The 22,317-nt window shown below is 42.0% G+C and overlaps 1 protein-coding gene across 2 annotated transcripts in view; it reads left to right on the forward strand.

The window, feature by feature from the left end:
- The first annotated feature begins 3,106 nt into the window (after nt 1–3,106).
- Nucleotides 3,107–22,317, forward strand: part of robo3 (roundabout guidance receptor 3) — an 86,566-nt gene continuing 67,355 nt past the window's right edge. For both annotated transcript variants that reach the window (XM_022745907.1, XM_022745908.1), the window contains exons 1-2: nt 3,107–3,660; nt 18,432–18,758. In XM_022745907.1, the coding sequence (XP_022601628.1) occupies nt 3,597–3,660; nt 18,432–18,758 (391 nt within the window). In that variant the 5' untranslated portion in view covers nt 3,107–3,596. The remainder of the gene's footprint in view (nt 3,661–18,431; nt 18,759–22,317) is intronic.

Genomic DNA, 22,317 nt, shown 5'->3' on the forward strand with positions numbered 1-22,317 from the left:
TCTTGAATTAATAACACCCGCAATCACTCCGTTTCTTGAATTATTTCTGGGGCTGACATTCAAAGTGAGACGTGTGTAATGAGCCCAAATGGCACTCTGAGCTGCTCATTTGGTTTCCTTGGCAGTTTGCAGTTTGATTTCTGAGTTAAAAGTGGACACTTGATGTTGCTCTTTCTTTTTTTTTATTTTTTATGAGGGCATTCAATCAACTCTAAACAGTGTGGAATAATGAAATTGCTTGTGGTGGCAGCACAGCTTCAGCAAAAAGAAATTCAGAAGTCACATGTAAATCATAGTTGCAATTTACTTTGTGTCATTAATTTATTTATGAACTGACATCCAGTCTGCTAATGCATAATGGAAAGATCAGAAGTTTTGGCTGAAAAAGGTGAAATGCATGTGTTGATCGCTGCTCATTTGATAACAGTGTTAATAGAATACATTGCTAAAGTATCCAGTGCGTTTATTAACTGGTAAAGGCTTCAGATGTCCTGCTACAAAAACTAGATCTTACGACTTCTCTGACATAGAACAGACAAGGTTGAATTATCATTTGTAAATTCCAGCATTTTATGTGAAATGTTAATGTATAAAAGATGAGTCGTGAGCTAAGGACATGAAAACTCACTGACCACCCAAACCTTTTCGATTAATTAGACTCTATAGATCATAGAGGTTGTCATTTCATACTGTAGCACTGCTAGGAGCTGTTGCTGGCATTTCCCAAAAGCTGACTCTAAAGGCCTTTATTGTATATTCAAATGAATTGAAAAAAATCACCTCATAAAACCAAGCTTTTGTCAGTGTGTGTGTGTGTGTGTGTGTGTGTGTGTGTGTGTGTGTATGCGTGTGTGTGTGTGCAGGGGGGGGGGGCATAATTCTATGATCTATGGCTCAGCTGCAACAGCAGCAAACCATACTCGTGGGCCGTGGTCGTAATTCAGTGCCTAATGTGGATAATTAGTCTAAATTCATGGAGTGGTTGATTCCACTGACAGCTACACCAAATGTTTGACAAAGGCACCAAAGTAGCAGCATCAGTCACAGATGAACGGAAATGCATTTAGTGGAGGGCCTCATCATGTTTTATTCAATCACAGAGCGATGCTCAATTAATCAGTTTCTGCAATTAAATTAAACATGTACATACATAAAACATGAAAGAAATATCAGGGGTGTTTAAGCGCTGCTTGGTTCTCTGTGCTCCTGTCTGTTTTCAGCCCTGTACAGCAGATTGGCTGTAGTGATGTAGAATCATTTCTTTTTCATCCTATACTGAAAAAGTGTGTGACAGAACGTGTTCAATCTCATCTTAGTATGCGCTGCCTGATGCATACCACCATTCAATGCATTTTTCTATAAATGTCAAGAGCTGTGTGTTTACTAGGTCTGTCTGACCCCTAATATTTATTCAGCTCAACAGCACTCTACCCAATCATTCCTTATTGCTTCATTGCAGAAATGTGGCTCTTGGTATGTCAAGTCTCATTGGCTGCAGTTTGCCATATCTCCTGGCACATGTAATATTGCTTTTCGCTTTCCATCAAGTCCAGGCAAAGCCTATGCTCAGATAAATACTGACATTTTGCAGTGATGTGTGGGGTTTGTTTGTATCTCCTAGTGCCTGAGTCATTTCCATTGCCTGATTTGTATACATAGCACCACGGCTGGCACGATCAAAGGTCTTTCACATGTAAGACAAATTTGCATTTGGATTCATACTACTGCAAACGTAATTTTATGTCTCTGTGGTTGGATAACAACGTTGAGATACATGTTGACATTTGCTCCGCATCGAATAGTGTAACGTCAGTGAAAAAGGTTGTTTCTAAATTTAATCCAAGTAGAATCAATAGGATTGTAAATTGTCTTGGATGCTTGCAGATATCACTCACACCTCCTGGAAACCTTACATTATGGAATTACTCAAGAATACTAAATGCTCACCTCCTGTGGCCTTTGATTAGCTGATGGTTTCACTTAGTCATTCATGTCCCTGTTATGTGCTATATGCTAAAGTTGGAAATCTTCACAACATCAGTACAATATGACCCAGTTTTCCCCCAACAAGAGTGCATGACCAAAAAAGTACATTTGGTCACAATTAAACAATTAAAGCTGAAAAACATAAGCTAATATTTTTGTTTGACTTTTTTTTTTCAAACGTCCAACCTAAGTATAATGACTTTAAAATGTACAGCATGGATTTGTAAGCATCATGTCTGAAATATGAAGCACTACATCTGCTGTTGTCTTCACGTTCCTGTAAAGTACGGGATCATTTTGTGGCTTGACCAGTATAAAAGTACCTTAGTGGCTCCCACCTCACGTGCAACACTGAGCTCACTGGCCCTTTAAGAGAGCAGTGCTGGGATGGTGAAGTGGGACAGATTTAACCTTGACCAAACCGGAAGTTTGCTGAGTCTGCCTTCAACATACAATGACACTAGGCTCTTACATTGGTCATAGTTGACACAACAAAAACTGAGCACTAAGTGTGGGACTACAAAATAAGCAAAAGTGAAATTAGAACAATAAATAAAAAAATGTCCTGCAACTCCAATATATAACGATATATTAGTATACATGTTAGTTTTTAACTGATCTATCTATCAAATAATGACTCACTGGAAATAGTCTATATAATAAACATAATTTACAGATCTTCTCGGCCTATAGGGAATTTGAAGGAGAAGGAGGTATATGAAGTTGGTTTTTGTACTCTTATGACATCTATCTTGTAATAATCAATTTGAACACATTAATCCTATGGCTATGAGCCTATGAATTTATAGGCTTATAGCCTGTCACACACTTATGGAAATGTACACACACTGTGCTGTGATAGTAACTGTCTGAGAAATTACACAACTGTATTTTTATTTACCAGAGAGAATGTGTTACTCGATTTATTAATTCACGCCGAAACTAAATCAATCACAAGCATTGCAACGCGTTAGTTCGTCATACTTTTATTTTGAAAACATAGCCGGAAGTTGTACATGCTACTATGGTAGCGTTCACCATGGTGTGTTTTGGCACCGGGACCGTGTTGTTTTGTGATGAGGCTGTAGTAATTCATTCGTAGTAGCTGAGCAGAGGAGAGGAACGGAGACAGACAGGGAAGAAGTGAAGCTCAGGGTTTGATGAAGTGAAGTTTTCCTCTCAGCGCGATGACTTCACGTACTTTTGGACTAATTGTCTCTCATGGGAAGCCGCTCTGAACATTTCGCATCTGTGATGTTAGTGTGAACGCGGAGAGGAGAACGGGACAGACTGACCGGGCGCTGCCTGCCACTCACAGCCGCCTCTCCTCTCATCAGTCGCGGCTTGCTTTTAACGGACTATCCGCGGGATTGAAGACGCTGACTTTTGGGAGCGGGGAGAAAAAGTTACTGTGTGGGATGTTTGAACTTCCGATTTCCTCCTGCAGCGGCTGAGATGCTGCCTGTGGAGTTTGAAGCTGTTTGTGGAGATTTCATCCCGTAGACTGGAAATCATCTGCACGTCTGTGTGGGATATATGACTGAGCTGCTGCTGGACAGCTTGTCTCAACTGTGCTTTTTTCCCGAACCTATGAAAAATCTCGGTGTATAATGGAGTACTGCCCGGCTTTGGTTGTCCTCCTGGTTTTATTTGCACTCAGAAGTTTGGCATATGGTAAGTTTAAATTGGCATGCGTCTGGTTGTTTTGGGTTATGTTTGCACAGATGGAGCCTATATGTTCATACCAGTGGCTCCCAAACGAGGTCTCACAGACTCCCCAGGGCTCTAAAGGGGGTTTCCACACACACACACACACACACACACACACACACACACACACACACACACACACACACACACAAAGATAAGACATTAATTTTACAGACTTTATTCACAAAAAACAACAATTGTATGTCCTCCTTTCCTTATTTAATTTAATGCATTCTTGAGATAAAATAAATGCAGCAACCCTTGCATTTATGCCATGTGTTTGTGCACAAGTCTAAGTAATCCTCCTGGATGATGTCATTTAAAAGGCCACTTAAACCAGCAGACATCAGAGTAGCCCATATGCAGCATTACTGTGTGTCTTGCCCAAGGGACTGTGGATTCACACCAGCATCTGCTCCCCGCAGAAATCTGACTTTGTTGTGATTCTAGTCTGCTCATTTATCTCTATTATGGGGCCCATTAGGTTAAGACATATCCTCTGCACAATGCAACTGTGAAACAGCAACAGCACGATCCACTCAGTTTCCTTCCATTCACTGGTGCAGGGTACTGTCAGTGAGCATGGCAGTGCTGGGAGTTTGATTTCCCCCCTTGTGGACAACAATGCTGAAAAATGTATGAATTTTTCTTACTGTACTGTGTTTGTGAAAGCCCTCACCAGATGCAGCATGTTAAATGTTAAACTGTTACTCCATTTCCATCTGATTGTGCTCTTCTGTTGTATTGTGTAGAGCTGGGGCAGACATACACAGTGATGGTGGATAAAGATGTATTCTCTAGTATAAAGCTTAGTGTCCTTGGGTTTAGCCTCCACTAAATCTCCAGATACACATGCCCAACAAAACAAATTGGCCTTTGTTGTTTAACTGCTTTTTTAATGCCTCTATAGTCAAATAATTACATACAGTACCGTTAATCTTAGTCCCTCTTATAGTAGACTATCGGAAGAAAAAGCTACCATTACAGGCACATCGTCCACCAGAACGTGATTCTGACTTGTAGACTGAGTCAGCTCCGGGATGATGGAAACCTGCTCAAATGAGCCTGGATGCTGGATCCTCAGATCCTCCATCAATCACAGATGTATAACTGGTAAACTGCTACCACTAGGCCACAGGCCCTTTGTCAACACACCCATTTCTTTGTATTCTAAACAGAAACACTCAGACTGTGATGTACAAAGCAATTGTTTCGATGCAAGTGGGATGTTATAGTTTGTGACAGCGTGGTGTCTTTGGGCCTGGCCCTACTGCTGAGGCTTCCTTTTACAAGGCTGTAAACACTAGCTATGAACCTGAAGCATATGAACTCAGCACCAGTGAAAGTGCTCCTCCAGAGACTTCCCATGCTCCTCTGGGACGACAAAGGCTTGGATTAAAGATACTTATTTTTATTTTAGCAAAACACACAGTGATGTTTAAAAAAGAGCCTTTACTGTTTTTAGCCATGACACTTTTTTTTATTGGTTGAAATTTACATTTAAATACGAGCGTGTGTCACAGTCTGACACTGTTATCCCGAGCTGCTTTTAAAAGGGAGATTAAAGGGGGAATAAGCTTCAGATCAGTTCAAGCATTGTAGGACGTACATATGGTAAAATTAGCTCTATATGATAAGATGAATTTAAGAATCATCCTCCCTATCTCTGTGTTCCCTTTCACCTCCGAAGGACCCCCTGACATGGAGCCAGAGTCATGTTTCAGAGTTGTGATCCTCAGACTGTTTGGCCAGTAAGATGACACTGGAGTCTGCAATGTTATTGTCAGTCATCTCTGTCTCCATCAGTCAACGCGGCGGACTCCTGTCACAGGGCCATGTGTTTGCCATGCTCTTTATTAAAGTGACGGGAAGGGGGGGGGGGGGGGGGGGGGGGGGGGGGGGGGGCTCTGAAAGCAGCCACCTTGTTGACTCATGAATGTCCCCAAACAGACCAGTGACCAGATCAAATGGCTGGCGCCAAACCTTGATACCCACACTTTAATTAGTCTTTGCACACAACTCCATTTCCTCCGGGGGGGGAGGTGCAGTGGTGGTGTTCGGAAATAGCATAATTACCAAGATGTGTCATTGTTCAAAGTCTTTTCTGTGGTTTGTGGCGGTTGTGTGTTTTCACATGAGGCATTTAAGACTCACTGTCATCCGCAGTGGAGGCGGTTTCTTTAATGAACTGGTCAAGGACAGTTTGACAGGAGTTAAGCTGCTGCTGTGATTTAATATGAGACATTTCAGTTAATGAATAAAATCTTTAAACTTGGGATACAAATATCAGACTTTTTTTCTATCCTAAAAACTATCAGAAAAAAGACAACAAAAATAAACAAACAAATAAATCTGCCTCCATCCACTGATCAGACGGTCGGTGGTTTGATCCCCGGCTCCTCCAGTCTGCATGTCAAAATGTCCTTGGGCAAAATACAGAATCCCAAATTGCCTCTGATGGCTGTTCCATCAGTGTATGACTTTGTGTGTGTTAGAAGTGCTGTATGTGTAGAACAAAGCGCTGTATTAATGTGTGTGTGAATGGGTGAATGTGGCATGTAGTGTAAAGCGATTTCAGTGGTCGATAAGAATAGAAAAGTGCTATATACGTAAGTGCAGTCAATTTTACCATCCAAACACAATGGAGCAGCATTTCTTTCTAGAAACAATGTCCCTGTTGCTCTGGTACTCAACAGGCCCATTGTAAGCAGGTTTAATGGGGACTATCTCTTTGGTAGAAGGTTGGACCAAAAAAAAAAAAAACAAAAACAAAAAAACAGTTGACAGGACATTCTGTGAAATTGAGCTGCAACTCTTGATGATTTTAATTTTAGATTAATCCGCCAGTTATTTGCTTTGATTAATCTATTAATTGTTTTGTCTAAAAATTGCCACAAAGAAGTGAAAGAATCCAGAGCCAAAGGTGACGTCATGTAATGTCTTGTTTTATCTGAGCAACAGTCCAAAAACCCAAATACATCCAGTCTTCTATGCATAAATCATAAATTTATAGAAGCAGGAACTGGGAAATGTTTGGCAATTGGCAGTTGGCAATTTTGCTTGAAATGTTACTTAAAAGATGAGTTGATTGAAACAGTTGCTGATTAATTTTAGGTTTTAATTTAGGTGATGAAAAATCTGACACAGATTTCTCAAAAGTTCCACATATTAAATTAAAATGAAACTATTTGCATGGCTTGATGTTACCAATAAAAATATATATTTTTTTCTAATGTGGGTGTGCAGACCTTGTAGTACCTATGATACATATCCAGTTTGTTGATGATTGCATATTTTTTGATCATCATTTGGAAGCCTGTGAGTTGATCTGGTTTGTTATTTATCTCAGTCTTATAGTTGTTGATGTGACTGACTTCTAACAGGATAACTGTGGATGACTCATCACAAGCCAATGTATAGTAGCGTAGGTTTTTGCTATTGGCTTATTGACAACATGTCTCCGTTCTGCAGGGGAGAAAAAAGGAGACAGAGAAAGCTTTGTAGTCATTTTTGAGAACAAACACACACATACTGAGTGCACCTTCCTCCTCCCCCACCTGCCCACCCATCTGTTCTTTACAGATCAATTAGACTGTCGATAGCTCAGCGAGCTTTGGTATGATACAAGGAAATGAGCTATATTTCCTGAAAATCATTATAACACAAGAAAATCCTAATTTACACTGATTGAAAACTAACACTCAAAAAGGCAGGGCAAAGATCTAAACATCCTCTTCCTGTCATCGCAGGATCAGCAGCGTTAATCATGAGCTGAAGCTGCTGTTTGAAGCTGGCTTCTTTTCTGCTGGTTTGCTAAATTTAGAAATAAGAAAGTAAGAAATCAAAAAATGTGGGAGTTGAGCTGAAATTCTGACACTGGACAGCTGCTCATTAAGTACACGGACGATAACAGAATTTCACAAAGCCAAATACTCATTACATGGAAGTTTGACGACACCTCATGCTGCATTATAAACAGATTATTTCTGCATTCAAATTTAGCAATGGAAACAAACAAAAACATGTTTTTCCTTTTCCAAATGTAACCATAGGGCGTTTTCACAGTGTACAACTCCATCTGCAAAACCAAGGGTTGCACTTCCTCTCTTAATGGTACTGCTTAATATCCCTGCACATTCCTACCACTGAGGGCCAAAGTAAACACACGCTGGGGCACCAGAGACCTCTCCATCGGGCATCAAAGAAAGGGGACTAAAACGGAGCAGGATCTCTACTTAGCAGCGGGCGCTGACAGGACAAGTCAGCTATCCCCTCTCCTTAAAGGTCTCAAGTGCGACCGCCTGAGGGGCCCAGCACAATACCGCCTGAGCTCCCCACCTCAGGCTGTAGACAGATGGATGGCCCCCCAACATTAGTTCCAGTGGGTTTTTGGAGGAGGGCTGACCTCTCCATCGCTGGTGGAGGGAGGTGAATCACAGGCCACTGCCATGCGACTATCATGAAATCTCAGTCATACTCAGCACCGGGCAATGTCGCCATATAGTAGGTGGTACAGGTGTTGCTTTTATCTTAAGTGGAGGAATCTTCCTTCCTGTCTTTTTTTTTTTTTTTTTTTTTTTCGTGATTGGAAATCAAAAGAAGTTTGTAAATTCTATAATTTATCACGGTCATTAAACAGTAAAACTCCATGCTGTTAGCCCCAGATGTTTAACCAGATGGGTTTCCACACAGGTGTTGTTGTACAGTAGAAACACAATCTATAAGTCATCACGGTCTTACAAAACATAATGAACAGGTTGCACAACTACTGCAGGTACAGTAGGATGAATGTGTGCAATTTCCCTTTCACAAGAGCCATTGAGTCTCTTGTTATTGCTTCATTTGGAGAGAGATTAAATTAGTCACTTGGATGGATTACATAGTTCTTACACAACCACAACATGCCATATTTTTGTCTCTTCTGCGTCTGAGTACAACACGAGCATATGGTTTTCCTCAACTTTCACTGCCAGGGAAACCAGTCAGTCAAATCTTCGTGTTTACCCAGCTTTTCACGGAGTGCAGTTTGAAGCACAACAGTCGTGTGCTGCGGATTCAAAGGGAATACCCGCGGGCGTAGCCACAGCTGTCCCCGCCATTACTTTTCCCGACCTGTTGTATATATTTGCGAGAGCCTGGCACTTGAAAGCTTGGTGCGGGGAAAGAGCCAGCCGATAATGGATCATTTTCAGCACCAGTGTATCAAGGTGACGCTGCGGCGGAGGGATTGTGACAGCCTCTGTCAATGATTTAATGGCGAGCTCTAGAAGTGACAGGGACAGCTCTTTTGGGAAAGTGACAGTCGCTGGGTGCCTGTTATTTTGTGATGGGAGTGTTGATACACAAAAGGTAACTTGGGGATAGGAGGCAGTTAGAGTGTCTGTTTGGCTGTTAGCTCTCTGTTTGATGATTGACGGCCTTGCAAGATGTTCCAAAGGGAAATGTTTATTTAATAAATGTGACTTGGGTGACAAGGAAATCAGAGTTTCTCCTCAACTTGTGAGTTGCAACTCTCCAGCAAAAAAAAGAAAAGTGTTCAAAGAACTCAGAGAAGAAGAAAGCAGCTGGATTTGAATCCATCTCTTGCACTCCTTACATCAGTTTCTCTACTTCTTGTCTTAATTATACATCAGAACCAGCAATCCTTTAAATCTTTTCAACAAATATGTAAAGAATGCATTTATCTTAGGCTTGAGCGACATCTAAAATTTAATATCTTGATTAGGGCTGAACAATTTATCAAAATATTAGTGAAATCGCAATACAGCCAAGTGCAATATCCAAATAGCAGGAGCTTGATAAAGGTAAAATGTTTCACAACAGACCATGAATGAAGCACAGCGGTGCTGCAAATATCATGTTCTCCAGATGTAGGTGAACATGCTCGTTTGATACAGACCCCAGAAAAGTCAAGTTTTTTTTATCTGTCAAAAATAATCGCAATATTTTTTTTTCCCGCATATCATTCAGCCTTAATCTCAATACAGTCCAACCCAGATATCACAATATTATATTGTAGTTTATGTTTCAGTTGTTGTTGTTTTTCTTCATAATAATATATAATTATATTTTTCTATTTTGTGTTTTAGTTAGTTTTAATTGTTATTTGTCACATGCCAGGTCCAATGTACAGTAAGCAAAGCAGTGCAATGAGGGTCGGACTCAGCAGCAAAGAAAAAAAAAATTATTGAATTATGAATAATATTGCACACTGTGAGAAATACCACGACATTTAATATTATCGAATGTTGGCCCAATCCTTATTTATCTATCTACTTTTCTCTTTCATCGTTACGTTATCACGCTCTTTGACTGCTACGATTACACATTCTCAGTGTTTCATATATGATTAGACCTCATTCATATTCTGGTCTCATAATATGTTCCATCTTCTGAAGTTGCCAGCAGTGTATCATGAAAAATGATCAATGAAACTTTATATTTTGACGCTGTACTGAAACGTTCAGGGGAAAGAGGAGGACTGAGCAGCTGAATAGTTCACTGTATCTCTGAACTCCCCATCATCCACTGTCGATCCGTAAAAACCAAAATGATGTCTCCTTGCGTAGAGTATTTCAATGGAAAACGGGCTAAAGCTTCATATCGGGCTCGGTGTCAAGTTTTCCTTTTCGGTTATGGTCTTAGGAGGTCAGGATGTCCCTGTCTCGACCCTTTCCTCCCTCCGAGTGACACTATATGTATGTGATCTATGTGGTCAGACAGATAGGAGCGTCTAGCCGATGGCCTGTGTGTGTGTGTGTGTGTGTGCATGTAAGCGGACACAGATCTAATAGGAGCTAATCTTGAAATATGCTGCGGTGGGACAGGAAACCAATGGCATTTCCCCACAGCTGTGTTAGGCCACCCACAACCAGTGGTGCGGCTGTCTTGGAGCCTCGCGAGTAATTCCTCCCTGACATGAGTGAGAGAGCAAAAACACTGCTGTGCCTTCATTGATGAACCCTAACTAACTGATGATCACTGATAAGAAATAATCCAGTCATAAATATATACCCATTGATATTCTTGAGTTTGCTCTTTTATCCCATCTCCCAGTTTCTACTCTTCCTTCCCTCCCTCCAGTATTTTCTCCTCTATTTCTTCTTGTCTCTTCTTGCTCTCATCACACAGAACACTTAGAGCAAAATCGAATGAAGAGTGAGTCTAGTTGCCACATACAGTTGCTGCTCTCTTGTTCTTTCAAAGCCTATCCAAATCCCCCCTTGGTGGAGTCAGTGGAGAAAATCGATGCTTCTCACTGGAGGGTAACTGGAACTCAAACTGACAACTCTTGGCAGGATTGGTAGTAACTTGAAGGAGTTTGGGCTGGTTGTATATTAGTCTCCAGGATTGCTATTTGCAGACTCCTCTTCAAGTTGCATTCAAAGTTCGCTGAATGTTTAAATAGGAGAATAGTTTAGTTGAACCATCCTCCGCGTTATCGGTGTTGATACTGAATGTTTTGCAGAAGCCTCCACTTGGTCACTCAGACCACATTGTGCTGCAGAAACTTGAGGGAAAGAATATTTCAAAGTCAAAGTAAACAGTTGAAATCTGCATGTAAAGGGTCGTTTCTGTGCTTGGAACTAAATCAAAGCGTAATCAACTCTCCAAAGCCTCTCAGCCATATTTTACCACGAGGAACTTTTTGTGTAAAAATGGTCTGTTAGGCTTAACTGTTTGTTCCTGTTGGACCAGAAAAAGACACCACTGTTTGTTCTCTATCTACAGCAAGCTGCTTCTGCCTTGTCAATGTGCCCGAACATCAAGCCAAAACTCATTTCAGCTGTTTTGCCAGTGCAAGAGGCCATACTCAGAGGGAGCATGAAACAGTTGTTAGTGGAAAGGGCTTCTTTTTTTTTTTTTGGTTGCTGCCCTGGGAGTTTGGATCTTTTTGCTCCCAATTTCCATGATCCCCTCGTCTCAGAGAAAAGAGAAAGAAGCAGCCCCAGCCCATACTCATGAAGCTGTTCAATGCCCCAAGAGAGACATGATAAAAACGCCCAATTTCCTTTTGCAAAGTTCACCCTGCCCATTTGGATGCTTAGCATCAACACAAGCTCAATTAAGGAGGTTTGTCTTTTTATGGCTAGCACTCTGTATTCTCATGCAAGTGCATCATGTTGTTGTCCCCACAGGGTCAGACAGGGGGAGGCTGCAGAAAAAAGCACTCCAAAACCCTCCCAGCCCCCCCACCCCCACCCCTTACTGCTGCCAATTTAACTTTGAATGCACATTTGCAAATCAATTCCTGTGGCTTTGGTGGAAATGGAGAGACAGAGAAGGAGGCCGAGCTGTAAAACAACACATTCTCCAAGAGGGAAGCTGAAAAGAATTGCAGATGAGGGAGGAATAGGAATAAGAAAGTTGTTGAATTTTCTTTGATCGCCATCTTCCGTTCTCCTCCTCTCTCCTCTCTCCTCTAAGCTCTCTCTGTTCATCAGGTACTTTTTTTTTTTTTCGCCTCTGTACTGGAATTTCGGCTTAAAAGAGATTTTTCTTTGCCATTAACAGCTATATCTTTTTAAGCAGAATTGGGTGGGGAGGGTGGTTATCTCGAGCGCATTGTGATGGTTAGCTCAGCTTAGCCTTAATTTTAGTTGCTAAGCCAGAGGATGGCTGAAAGATACTTTTTTAACCACAACTCACCACAGAGTGAATAGGAGGACAGGCTCTTGAGGTATTGCAGTATTCTGATTTATTTTCAAGTCCTTCATGCTGAAATGAAAGGTATTTCTCACCCTGTCTGATGGGGCTGAAGTGCTGTCCGTGTTTTATGTCCTTTTCCCTGCAGGGCTGTAGTGAACTGAATGTTTTTGATCCTATGTGTGATGACACATAAACCCTCTATGAGCTGGTGCAGTTGGCTCGGGGGTGGTGGGCATGCTGGACCTTCAGCAGGGACACAGTTGGTAAGTAGGTGTGAGGATTTGTGTCGACCTTGAGACTGAGCCATGTACAAATATCAGATAAAATGACAACCAGAGCCTTCCTGGATTTATTGTAGGAGTCGGACCATCGTCTGAGCATTGTACCATCTGTGTTTGGAAAATGGTGTATGAGTCTGTGAAATGCACTCTGGGAATGATGCACGGCTAAGTTCATATTTACATCCAGAGCTTTAGAAGTGCAGAACGAGGGTTAACAAGCTGTTACCTGAAGCAAATAGCTTGTCAAATAAAGATGAGGCAACACAAAATATCAGCCTCTGCTTCCATTTTGTTTTAACTTCAGTTCGTCTTTTTAATGATGAACTGTCGAGGCCTTTCATCTCAAGCGGAGGACATCTCTCATCACACCTCGAAACCAGTTGACAATGTCACTTATTTGACGACCCCTCCCCCAAGCAAATAAACGTGTAACGTGTAAGAGTTGTTCCGTTGTTCTGGTGTTTTTGCCTTTTCAGATGATGTAAATCTGCTCAGGGGTTGAAAGCCCACTTGTGTTTGTGGTGAAAGAAGTGGGGGGTGGAGGGGAGTTGGGGGGGGGGGGGGGGGGGGTCTTGGGATCCACTGTAGATCTTTGGCAGTGGTCCTCTGTACTTGTTTTATATGAGGGCGGGGCAGCACTGAGCCACTTGTTCTTGAAGGAGATGAGAAAAAGTTGTGTCTCAGCACTTCGTCATCCTCCATCACAGCGAGCACATTGCAGCAGGAGCTTGAGCTCCCTGTGGCTGTGTTTGGTCCAATTTCTCTCCTTCGTTTTTGTGCACTTTTACCTTGCACTACTTCTCTGTCACACTCTCAGGCTTTATCCTCTCCTCCTCCTCCGCCTCCTCCTCCTCCTCCTCCTCCCCCTCCCCTTTCTTTCCAGTTTAAGCAGCTTTGAAGTTGTTTGACAGTAATTCACGGTGTATGTGCATTTGTCTTGATGTTTAAATATAATCTAAATACAGAGTCTTTTTGATTTGGAGTCTGTTTGAGTTTGAACTCACCAGGTAGGCCGGGAAACTGCATGCTGACTTAGAGGAATTAATTAAAATAAACAGTGTTATGATTTTCTTTGCTGGATTAATCAGTCTCATAATTACGCTGCAGGAGAAATTCAAGTGTGTGGAGTTTTATATGGAGAACTATACTGTACTGGGCCCATTATTTGCCATTGGTGCCAATGGGTCAACACAACATTCTATAAAGCTACAACACTTAATAAAGTACTCAAATTTGTTCATGCAGGTTGTACAGCTTTGCACCTAATTCAACACGTTTGAATGACTCCCACCCACAGGTGGCATAACATATGATTCATATCAATTTCATATAGAATTTAATGAACCCTCATATCCTGCACAGAGGAATCTGCGTTCCTTTAATATTCTAATTGTCTCTAAATTTACATTGAGAAAAATTGCACACTAGGACTTTAAAGGCTACAAATAAAAAAAATTATTTTTACCGCGGATGAGCGGCAGCTATCAAAACTGCAAGGTAAATCACACACACAGTTAATCTACCGCAGCTGTCTTTGGGCATGGCAGTATAGAGAGTAATTCATCTTTCCTGCACACACCGTTCTTGTCAAACAGATTCTTGCTCTCTCAGGCCAGACTCCGCAGCATCCCTGTGGTTTCATTAGCTCACATGTAGCTTTGAGAGTTCCTGCCATCCTGCTGTAGTACACTGCGGGCAGGAGCTAATAGGTCCTTAGAGGGCCCAGACTTTCCTATTAGACACCTTCTTCAAGAAAACCAGTCATACTGTGCCGTCTCCAGCTGTCCATTTAACCCACTTTGAGTTCATCTCTTCCAGCCTCGCCCCTTATCTGTTAAATACATCTACACTCACTTTGAGCTGTGTAGCAGGGGAATACTGCTCATCTTAAAGATTCAGATATCTTTGAGTTGTATGGCAGCGCTGTCGGCCTCCATCAACATGCAGATCTGTACCACTGTACTGTCATACTAATGTACAGCCTGCGGGTACGCGAAGGAGCTCGTGCGAAGTCAGTATAGATTCAGAAAATGTCTCGGCATCTTCTATATTTTTTTTCCTATTCCTCTGACTGAGCCGTACATCTGCGTGACACCATAGATTAAGGTGTCTGCGTTTCTGTGTGTAGAAGCCAGTCGCTGAGAGAGAGAGATCGTCTCATCAAGTCTAAATTGGATGGTTGGCATATCATCTCTTAAGAGCTGCTGTTCAGTGGTTGTCTCGCTGATATTTAGCTCAGTCTCACTCGGTGGTCTTTTCTCTTTAAAAAGCATTCGCTTTACATTTCCACATGGCTTGTTCCAACCAGCTCGGACTGTAAAATTTATGAGTCAGCTCTTAAAGGCTCTGTCCTGCTGAGCTCTCACCACAGTCCTCCCCTCCACCCAAACCCCGAGCCAGATATACTCAACTCAACCATGATACATATGCTACCTTAAAGCTAGATGAAGGTCTCTATCCACAGCTCAGATACCTGCAGGCGGGAGAGGCTGTTTTCTGTTTTTATTCCACAGGAGATCAGTCTTGTAAAAAATATTGCACTTTATGTTTTCATTTTCAGAAATGTATCACCTGAAATGTTTTATCAAGTAGTCATGCATTGCAAATCACAGAGATTAAAGTTTGCATAGATATGATTAGACACCCATTGGTGGCACTTTGGGAGAGTGCTGTACATCCATGTATAACCACGACTACTTACTAGCATAACAATTCTTTTTTTTTTTTACATCTTGGTAACTTGCCTCCAATATGATGGTGCAGTTTTATTTTATTATTTTATTGTCATTTTAACATCAGTGGTAATAACATGCATGTGAACGATATAAAGAAACTGCATCACACTCAACTGAGGAGGAGTTTAACTCAATGTTCAGGTGGAGTCTATATTGACTGTGCCTCAGAGTTGATTTATTTTTCAACATTAATTTGGCTCCATTCTTCGTTACGCAAAATCCCATTTGTATGCAAAGTGAAAAGCACATCAGCGGTGACACAGTTTTCTTACACTGCATATGTGATAGTCAGTGAATGGTAATATTTGGAGTAGTCAAAGAGCAGTTGGTGAACACTGAACACTGGACACCTTCATTTTCAGACATTACATTGTTTAAGGAAGAAAAAGAGAGGAAATTGCATTAATGGGTTTTTGGCGTTAACCTTAAAAGGTAAATCTCATCACATGCTGTTTTCAGTTCTTTGGAAGTAGACATCAGACAGAAGCCCAGCTGCTATTTGACACTAACTAGGAGCAACTTCAAAGCCTCAATACCATTTCCTACTATTCAGAGCTTCCTATTTCTCCATTTTGCTGAATGTAATTACATTTAGAGCAGGGCCATCAGACGATATATATTCCATCAGCAAAAAGCACTTAAGAGGAGTTTTTAATCCCCTGAAACCTAATGGAGGATTTGTCACTTTGCGGGGAGGAATTTTGACTGCTGTTCTTATCAGGTGCTATCAAGTCTGAACCTTTGAACTCCTTCTCATTCATGCACCTGTGGGAAGAACCATTACGAACCTTTCTATTATGTAGGCCTGTATGACGGTATATGCTTGTGCTGTAGGCACACTGTCAGCGTTCTTTCCACTGGAGAGGAAGAACACAATAAAAAAGTTCTCATCTTGATCAACCCTCGGAGGTTTGAGATTTTACACAAACTGAAACGGACTCCTGCTCTCTTTTTCTACCTTGTCCACTTGTGGCTCCATCTTATTTTTCTTCCCTTTGTAGTGTTCAGTGAATCATAAACTAAAACCAAAGCTACTCAGCTTCTACAGGAAAGTCACTGTGACCCTGGGTTATATTTAATTTCTGTTAGGTTTGGGCTGATATCTCACAATATCGAATATCGTGATATTTCCTGCTATTTATATCGATAAAATGTAATAATATAGACTGGCTTTTTTTTTTGCAGTGTTATTCCCTGCAGCCAAGTCCGACCCTCATTTCACATACATTACAATAATATATTTATATATCATTAAAAAAACAAAAACAAAAAAAAAACCCACCTGATACACACAACTAAACATGCTGGACTGTATTGAGATATTACATTTTGCATATTTTCAAGCCAAATTATAACTTATTTAGACTTAAACTGAGCAATTAGTTATTCCACCAGAGCAGCGGCATATGAGTGAAACAAAGCTCAAGTGATGCCGACTTCTGTGTTATGCAAAGGCAACAAAACTCCTCGATGCTGAACAAAGCACCTCGTGTTTTCTGTCTCCCTGTCATGAGCACAACCACTCCCACCAATCTCCTGCTGTGACTGCTCTGAAAACACAAAGTTGCGTAATACTTGCACTGCATGGGACGGGTAAAGGAAGCCTTTCTGTGACAGGGAAAAATGGTTGTAGTTGAAAAAAAAAAAAAAACAGCACAGCTTACTGGTTGAGTGAGTAAGGCAAGCGGAATCAGAAACACACTGTCGTGAAGCGGTGAACGCTGCAACAATCATTACTGGAACAAAAACTTGGTTATTGTGGAAATCACCGGCGAGACGCACCTCCTGTTGTCACTCTTTCATACGCTCTCCAGGGGGAGATTTCACTTGTGCCTCGTGGCGCTTGAGTTTGTGTTATTGCTTTTCATACATAATTGTACCACCAACATGCTGTCATTCAAATAGAGGGGGAAGAAGAGAAGACAGGGGGTGAGGGGTGGAGGGGGGAATAAAGCAATTTCAAAGCTTGGCAAAAAAAAACCTGTGGGAATTACCTAGACTCCATCTTTGTCTGCTTCAGTCTCTCTTTTTTCATTTATGTCTGTCAATCAGACTCCAAAAAAAACAAAAAAAAAAACAAGCCAGAGTCTGCAGACGGCAACAATTCTGACCAGAAACGTATTTATATTGATAAGTAATTTGCCTTGCAGAGATATACAGTTATATGGAATAGAAAAAAAACACTTTTCAAATGTCTTTATATTATATAAATATTTTCAACTGAAATCCATATGGGAAAAGTATGTATTTGAGTTGTTTGTATATGTTTGATATATTTCATTAGTTCAGTCAACCTACTTTCCCATGAATTCTGATTAGCACAGTTCTACCACATTTACTTCTCTCATGCTTCCTCCTCCACTGCCGGAGAATCTGGTTTTGGTTTAACAGATACAGAATTTTCGAGCATGTCATTTTCACATGTCCTCTTGATTTATACTTTGAATGTAACTGTTGAGCAATTGCATTACACGCTCATGTCACACAGCCATGTTGTCAGTGATAAAATTGTGTGTTTTTCTGCAGCTGAAGCTCAAGAGGTTTGAACAGAGGGCAACTGAGTGTGTGTTTTTATAAGTTGTGCCAGAGGCCAGAATGTAAAAAAAAAAAAAAGGCTGAGGATTTTTGTGTTCTGTGTTTATTATAGTCCTTACCCTTCCTACACTGGTGCAACCACACTCTTTAACATCCTGAGTGTGTGAGCAGTCTAAATGGATCATGTTGTCACAGTTGAAAATCCAGTTTGTGATTTAAAAAAAAAGTGCTTGAAATTAAAACTTTGCTTCGTTTAGCATAAGGAATAAGCAGATGCTGTGCTTTAAAAAAAATAAAAAATAAATACATTTAATATCTCTCAGTAACAAAACACTTAATGTGCTTTTCTCTTCAATCCGTCGTCTGTTGGCTAAACTTTAAAACACCAAATGGCTCTGGTTTAGTTTGTAATAATTATGCCTCAAGTTTCAGTCCTATTGGTGTCAAGTAACACTCATATTCAAAAATCACAATCATCAAAAATAGCTGCCCTTTGGTGAACAAAATCTTAACCCTTTCTTTTCCCTGTCTCCAGGTTCCAGACCCAGGTTAGAGGATGCCCCTCCTCGGATCGTAGAACACCCGTCTGATCTGATCGTGTCGAAGGGCGAGCCGGCCACCCTCAACTGTAAGGCAGAGGGTCGACCGGCCCCGGTGGTGGAATGGTACAAAGATGGTGAGCGCGTCGAAACGGATCGAGAGGACCCTCGTTCCCACCGGATGCTCTTACCCAGCGGCTCCCTCTTCTTCCTGCGAATTGTGCACGGGAGGCGAAGCAAGCCCGACGAAGGCGTCTATGTATGCGTGGCGCGCAACTACCTGGGCGAGGCGGTCAGTCGCAATGCGTCGCTGGAGGTGGCAAGTAAGTGTCTGATTTTTTTTTTTTTGCTGTATGGGCTTGATGATCAGTTGATCAGAAACCATGTGTACGTATGTATGTACAGTATGTTGACATAACACATGATTGTATTTCACACTCAGAGAAAACAAAAGGAACTTAGTGCGCACTGCAGTACAAGTCTGTGGTGATAGGCCACTGCTTGTTCATATATCAGGTGTCAAACAGCATGTTATGTATTATTTAGTTCCAGTAATAAGAGATGGATTCAATCACAGATGGATTTCACGAGTAATAACGTTAGCTGCACTATAAAAGCAGAGGAGTGTGGAGAGAGCTTCAAAGGACTCTCTGGTCTCTTATCATCGCCATCACTCGGCTGACTTAACATAAGACGCCACCCTGACCTTGGTGTCAGATCTCCTGGCAGCTTGCACCCTGAGGCCACCCCGCCACCCCGCCACCCCACCCCACCCCTTGCCCACCCTTCATTCTGCTTCCCAGCGTCCGACACCACATCCTATCTTCTCCCCGCACCAGAGAGCCCGGCCCCTGTCGTGTTGTGACCAGGCCTCTGCGACCGGGCCTGTTAATGTAGATGGATGACAGCTAGCGCCAGCGAAAAAGATAACGCTTGTCGCCACTGGACAGGAAAGCAGAAAAAAAACTTCCTAGCAGGGAGGGGAGGAAAGGCCACTTTTAGTTTGGCAGCTTCTCACTAGCAGATGTTAGTCCCTTAAAATACAACAAACTCCTGTCAGATGGGTTTCCAACAGACAGCTCTTGATGTTTTTTTTTTCTTTTTGTAGCAGGGCTGCTTGTGATCAGTGGCACTTTAATGAAATGCGGACAGGGCCAATTAAATCTTTGCTGTTAGATTTGGCCATTACCTTTAGTGTTAGAAGACCACCAGGAAGTTTAACTTTGTTTTGACAGCAGCAGCAGGTGTTTTAAAAAATGTTGGCTGCTAATATGACTGCAAATATAGTTTTGGACTGAAGTTGTTGCTGCTTATTATATTGATGAAGTTTTGCCTCTGTTTTCCTTGATTATCCACTAATTTAGACCAGTGGTTCTCAACCTTTTTCGCTCCAAATTCCCTTCAAACGATACAAATTAAACTACCGTAGATACCCATCTTTTGCTTTTGCTTTTCTGTTTTATTACCGAAAGTGTTTAAACCCATGACTAAAATAGTCATACAGTCTGTCATTGTGTTCCTTATGGATACAATTAAATTGGAAATAAATTATTTCCCTTTTTGCTGGGGACCGCCAGGAACGCTCCGGGTTATAGCTGACACACTGCTTGCGTGTGCGTGTCACGCCCTGCGGCTGCAGCGCGGCGTCTCGCCTATTTTTCATGCGTGATGTGCGGCTCCCAGCAAAAACGGAGAAAAGACCTGTTGATGTCATATTGAAATCATCCCAGCAACATTACATAAGACTGACACCTTCCACAATAGTTGTCTATGTCTATTCTGAATCTGAATATGTCATAGACATAAAAAAGTATAATATATAATAATATAATAATATTTTTTTAACTATTTTAGCAGCTGCATGTGGAGACAGTGGCATTTTAGTGACATTTTCTGTGAAAACAAAGTCAGAAATTAATTTATAATGTTCCAATAACCTGCAAACCTCTACTGTATGTAAAGAGATAGAGCTGGCAGTAGCAGCGACGCAGCTACACACGTGTGAGAGCCGCAGCAGGTCAGGGGCACAGCCGCCATGCAACGCAGGCAGTGTGTTCTTGGCATAATGAGTTCTGACATCATGCTGCTAGCAGCTTTTGCAAAAACACCAGTGAATGTTTAAACTGTGTTTCCCTCCGCACTGGCCTCTCCTAATATCGCCCACTTTTTAAATCTGAAACCATCTCTGGAATTTCTCATTTCTTATTAACACAAACCAGCTGAAGGTGGTAAAACCCAGCTCCATTCACAGTAAAAATCTATGAAACTCTAGACTCCTGTCAAACACCTTACAGGTCGGGCAGCATATTTTCTTGAAAAGCTCCAGCCCCCTAACTTAATAATCAGGCTGAATTTCCCCCTACTGCCTCCACAGTAAAATACAGCCCATGAATCATTTGCTATCCTCTGCAAACAGCTGGGATCTGTGCAGTGTGTCCGTCACCTTACCTAAAAGCTCTCCTCAAGCAGCATGAAGAATTACCTTTCACCTTGCTCTTGCTCTGTTTTGATATCAACATGAGAAGCCGCAGGGTGTTTGTGATATAAGCTGTATATGGAAACCAGGCAGAAAGAATAGGTGGAGGTGTTGTGAATCACTTTTCACAGAGCTGGTTGTGAAGAAAGAGCGAAGGAATAGAGCAGCGACACATGCCAGAAATTTCTCAGCCCCGTGAATAATCCTTAATGTTGCTGCCTACACTTTCTTTGCACTGTGCTGCTTTTTGAGCTCTATGTAAAGAAGCTGTCTTTGCTTTCTTAATTCATCACATCGGGACAGTGCTTAAACAAAACTAAGGACACATCATTAATGTTAATATTATTTTAGCCTTGATATTTCTGGCAGCTGCTGAAGGTGACAAGGCAGTCTAATCCCCCCTTGTAGGCCAACATCGACAGCATCTCAAATACGGCTCTCTGAGGTTGTGCAGGGTCATGTTTGCAATCAAAAGGTTTTGGTCTTTCAATCTGCAGGGCCATGCGGCTGATCGCTCCATCTATGTTTGTGTATGTCCGGTTTTCTGTTGCTTTCCCTACTAAAGCTGTAGTCCTTCGGGAGGTGACATTCTCTGCAGCTGTCTGCAAAAACACACATGCACAAGGACACAAGTTGGCGCGCAGCAGTTGCTCTCACCGACAAGAATCCCTAATCCATGGTGATAGAGGAAAAACTGCAAGTGTGTGTCTCCTTGTTTGTGCATCTGCCTGTGCACAAACCCACAAACACACTTTTAGAGTATTGCTTCCAAAGAAAGAGAGAGGGAGAGAGAGAGAGGGAGAGAGGGAGAGAGGGAGAGGGGTTATGGAGAACAAACAGTGGCCTGTGCCAGACCCAAGCCAGTGCCAGCTCCTCCCAGCCTCCTCTGCATGGCACCAACAGGGCCGGAGGTAAGGCCACAGGCACATAGACCCGCCTGGTGCTGCCAGGGGGCTCAGCATGGCATCAGAGGAGGCGCAAGATGGCACTTTGTGGCATCGTGTCATTTTTGCTCCCCAGCTTGTGACTTGGAAGCGCTGGGGACAAACGGAGAGGGATCGGCATTGTTTATTGGTGTGTATATTTGGTATCAGGGTGGGAGCCAACACAGTGGGAAGGGTGGAGGGTTCAGGAGGTTTAACCCCTCACAGTCCAACCACTGCAGGCTGAGAGGCAAGGCACGGTGGAGAAGTCCATTGAGATGCAGTATGAATGACGATGCAGAATTGTGCGGCGCTGACAAACAAACCTGACCGGAGAGTTTGTCCAGAAGTGATAAAGGAAGCAGCACAGATCATTTTAAAGTAGAACACTTGTCTAGACATTTTCTCATGTAGAATTGAAGCAGCAGTTGATGAATGAGTGCTTAGAGGTCAAATAACTGTAACTCTAGACACTCCCACCAT

This window comes from Seriola dumerili, unplaced genomic scaffold (genome assembly GCF_002260705.1).
Source record: "Seriola dumerili isolate Sdu_G_001 unplaced genomic scaffold, Sdu_1.0 BDQW01000091.1, whole genome shotgun sequence".
NCBI lineage: Eukaryota > Metazoa > Chordata > Actinopteri > Carangiformes > Carangidae > Seriola > Seriola dumerili.